The sequence below is a fragment of the Limulus polyphemus genome, unplaced genomic scaffold (genome assembly GCF_000517525.1).
Source record: "Limulus polyphemus unplaced genomic scaffold, Limulus_polyphemus-2.1.2 Scaffold805, whole genome shotgun sequence".
Classification (NCBI taxonomy): Eukaryota; Metazoa; Arthropoda; class Merostomata; order Xiphosura; family Limulidae; genus Limulus; species Limulus polyphemus.
The window spans coordinates 60337-63758 of NW_013666415.1; the positions used below are offsets into that span (position 1 = coordinate 60337).

The 3422-nt window shown below is 30.1% G+C and overlaps 1 protein-coding gene across 1 annotated transcript in view; it reads left to right on the forward strand.

Moving 5' to 3' along the window:
• The window catches only part of LOC106460622 (dynamin-1-like), a 51134-nt gene that overhangs the window by 11112 nt on the left and 36600 nt on the right, over positions 1–3422 (forward strand). Inside the window, exons 3-5 of the mRNA XM_022387385.1 lie at positions 112–188; positions 1416–1565; positions 3246–3415. Of these exons, the coding sequence (XP_022243093.1) occupies positions 112–188; positions 1416–1565; positions 3246–3415 (397 nt within the window). The remainder of the gene's footprint in view (positions 1–111; positions 189–1415; positions 1566–3245; positions 3416–3422) is intronic.

Genomic DNA, 3422 nt, shown 5'->3' on the forward strand with positions numbered 1-3422 from the left:
AGGGCTAGCGCAGATAGCCCTCGTGTAGCTTTGCGCGAAATCCATAACAAACAAACAAACATTTTTACAAGCCTTGTCAATGAGTTTATTTACGTTTGATGTACTTTTCAGAGAATTCTTACCACGTGGAACTGGAGTCGTGACTAGGCGACCTCTGGTGATCCATCTTTTCTACAGTCCTGATAAAGGTAAAATACAGCACCACTGATTATTCTAACTGAAATATTCAACTTAGTTTTAATATTTTATTTTGAGCTAGTGTTATATATTATTGTACCTGATTGGGTGAAAGAAACGTTTCAGTTGTTATTGATTTGGATGTGAAAGTTTATTATACGTAGACTTATATTAGTATTTACGTTTCTTGATAAATTTAACAAATAAATGTTAATGTAAACATTTGTAGCCTCGAATATTATACTTTGGAAATTTATATGCAGAGAACTGCATGCATAGTTTGCTCTTAGAGGGAGTCTGAAACAACTGAAATTCGTAAATACGTCAGAAGGTGACAAAATGATGCTCACCCTTGCGACTATTGTAGCAGTTACAATCTCACAAAAACCAAGGACGTTGACACTTTTTGTTTGAGAATTCTGTGGAACTGACAGCACTTCAGCGTAACTTGATAGAATTACATGATAATCAAAATATACATTATATTTGATATATTTTTGGTTCAGTACATTGTAGATGGAAACTATTCTGTTGGAATAAATAAAAACATCAGCTATATCTCTACTAAATAGTAAATAGACATAACATTACAATTTATTATTGTTCACCCACTTGTAAATGTTTTGTTCCAAATTGTGTCTAAAGACTTCTCAGCTTTACATCTCTTTCAAATTGTTTTAATAAACTTTTACAGAGACTGAGATAAGTTAATAATGATACACTGTAGTTATTAGTTGGGGGTAAAGAGGCCCCCAAACCTTTGTTTAGAAAGTCCAAACGTAGAACATAAAATGAAATTATCAAAGCAAGAATTATTTTTTATGTAGTGAAAAACATTTCAGGTTGATAAAAAAATTATATCAAACAGGAACATATGCAAGAAATGACCGTTAACTTTCAGAAAAATATTTTCTTTTTCCCCTTTTTTCTATTTCATTTTTTCGGTTTCTTATCATTGACTATTTTCTAAACAAACCTAAAATTATATGTGTGGATTTATACAAAAAAGATAACACAGTTTTTTGTCATGCTTAAGATACTAATGTTACCGATAGGATCGTTAAAATGGATCAAACCTTCACCTTTAGTAGAAATGTATTATTGTTACTACTTGCTTGAGAGATAGTTTTAGTCTAGTAAATTTCATTTTTTTGATTCAAGTACGGAGCTAATCTTAATGAAACAAACGTATGAAATGCAATAGTAATGAGGAACATTTTTCTTTACGTTTTTGATAGAATATGCTATTTTCAACCACCAGCCAAACAAAACATTCACGGATTTCAAAGAAATTCAACAAGAGATTATTGTAGAAACTGACAGAGAAACGGGTAAAACAAAAAACGTTTCTGCAAAACCAATTACATTGCGTATATACTCACCAAATGGTAAGGATATTCATTATGTCGGTATATTTTATGTTGAATACAGCACAAATGTATTTTTCAAACCAATATATCTGTTTATATAAAATTGTTATTCTTCGTTTCAAACTGAAGCTACTACTGTCCTTACTTAGGAATCACATCGAATGATATGTCAAAAAATGATTGAATTTTTTACAATTCAAATTTTAACTGAATCAATCAGGATTACCAGTAAGAGTGCTTTGTTGGTGACAAAAAAAAAGAGTTAAAACAGCATCTAAAACTTAGGAAACCCATACTGGATCAATTCAGATTTTATTGTATATAAATATATACAACCATATAGTATTATTTCACTGTACTTGATATTTTAGTAAATCAAGAAAAAGTTCAATGCATATCGAATGATAAATTTGAACATTTAATTATTTATTTCTAACGTTTCGTAATACCCAATAACTGTTCAAAAAAGTTATTTGTCAATTTTTGTCTGCAATACCTTCAATCTCACACGTTTACTGACGTATTGAGAAATGATAGTGTTTTCTCCACTATCTTATTGGATGTAATTTTATGGTTAAAGGTTGTTTGATAAACTCAAATCTGATTACACTCATGTAATCATTTGGATTCTATTTGACAACTTTTGAAATAAAACACAAACTAAAGACTCTTATTTCTTAAACATTTCTGAAAGACACCGTCATAAAAGTAAACGTTGGACAATATATGATCACTACAAGATGATTATAAATATGACCAATTGAAACATAAATTGCATTTGTAGTTTTGCTATTAAGTTTTAGTTATGGCAAAATAAAAATCTTCCCGAAAAGACCTACATAATTTTTATTTGTAAAAAATATATAATAACATTTATAATACAAATTTGAGGAAACCCCAAAACACCAGATGTTTTTTAGAACTCACCAAGGCTATCTGAGTTGCAACACAGAAGGTTTTAGTCTTTTCAAAACATCATATCCTATTGTGCACGAGCCTAAGTTTGCAGAACAACGGATTTAAGAAAGCATCATAAAAAGACTGATAGTAACTTTAATTACTCCATTCTTAAATATTCCAGTAATAGTTGTCACTCTTCTTACTGGATCGGCTAAGTTTGTAGGAAACGGGTAATTAATTATCTATTCTAAATCACCTTTGCGCCTCTGCAATTTTGAATTCCAAGTCCAAAATTATAACATATATAAATATCAATTGCTTAGATATTTCTCGTAAACTAAATTATTGTCCACGTTTCTTTCTGTTTAATGTATAGTTTGTCTAAAATGGATTGTATGTTTTATGGTTAATTTTCTTTTAAATATTTGTTTTCTTAGACGTTAAGAAAGCAGAAAACGCGAAATACATAAATTTATATAACAAAGTAAGCAATAGCGAACATTTTATGCCAAAGGAAAATAGCTTAGAATATATCATTCCATTAGAATTCCCTCGACATACCGGAAAAAGCATTCCGGAACTCCTACTGATCGCGAGAATTTTTCTTTTCTGGCTAACCACATAAGGGAACACACGTATACAAAATTAAAGAAAACAGCACTAAATATTTTTCTGTTACCAATGCATTGGTAAAGAAGGTAGAGATAAATATAATTTATTTCTCTCTATATATATATATGTATGTTCATTCAAACATATACACCTACATTTATATATTCTGACAATTTTGTTCTTTAGTTTTACAAGACTTGACTGTAGTAGATCTTCCTGGACTAACCAAAGTACCTGTTGGTGACCAGCCTAAAGACATTGCTGTTCAAATACAGAATATGGTAAAAGAATTTATCAGTCAGCCAAATTGCCTTATTCTTGTCGTAACTCCTGCAACTCAAGACATTGCTAACTCAGTATCCT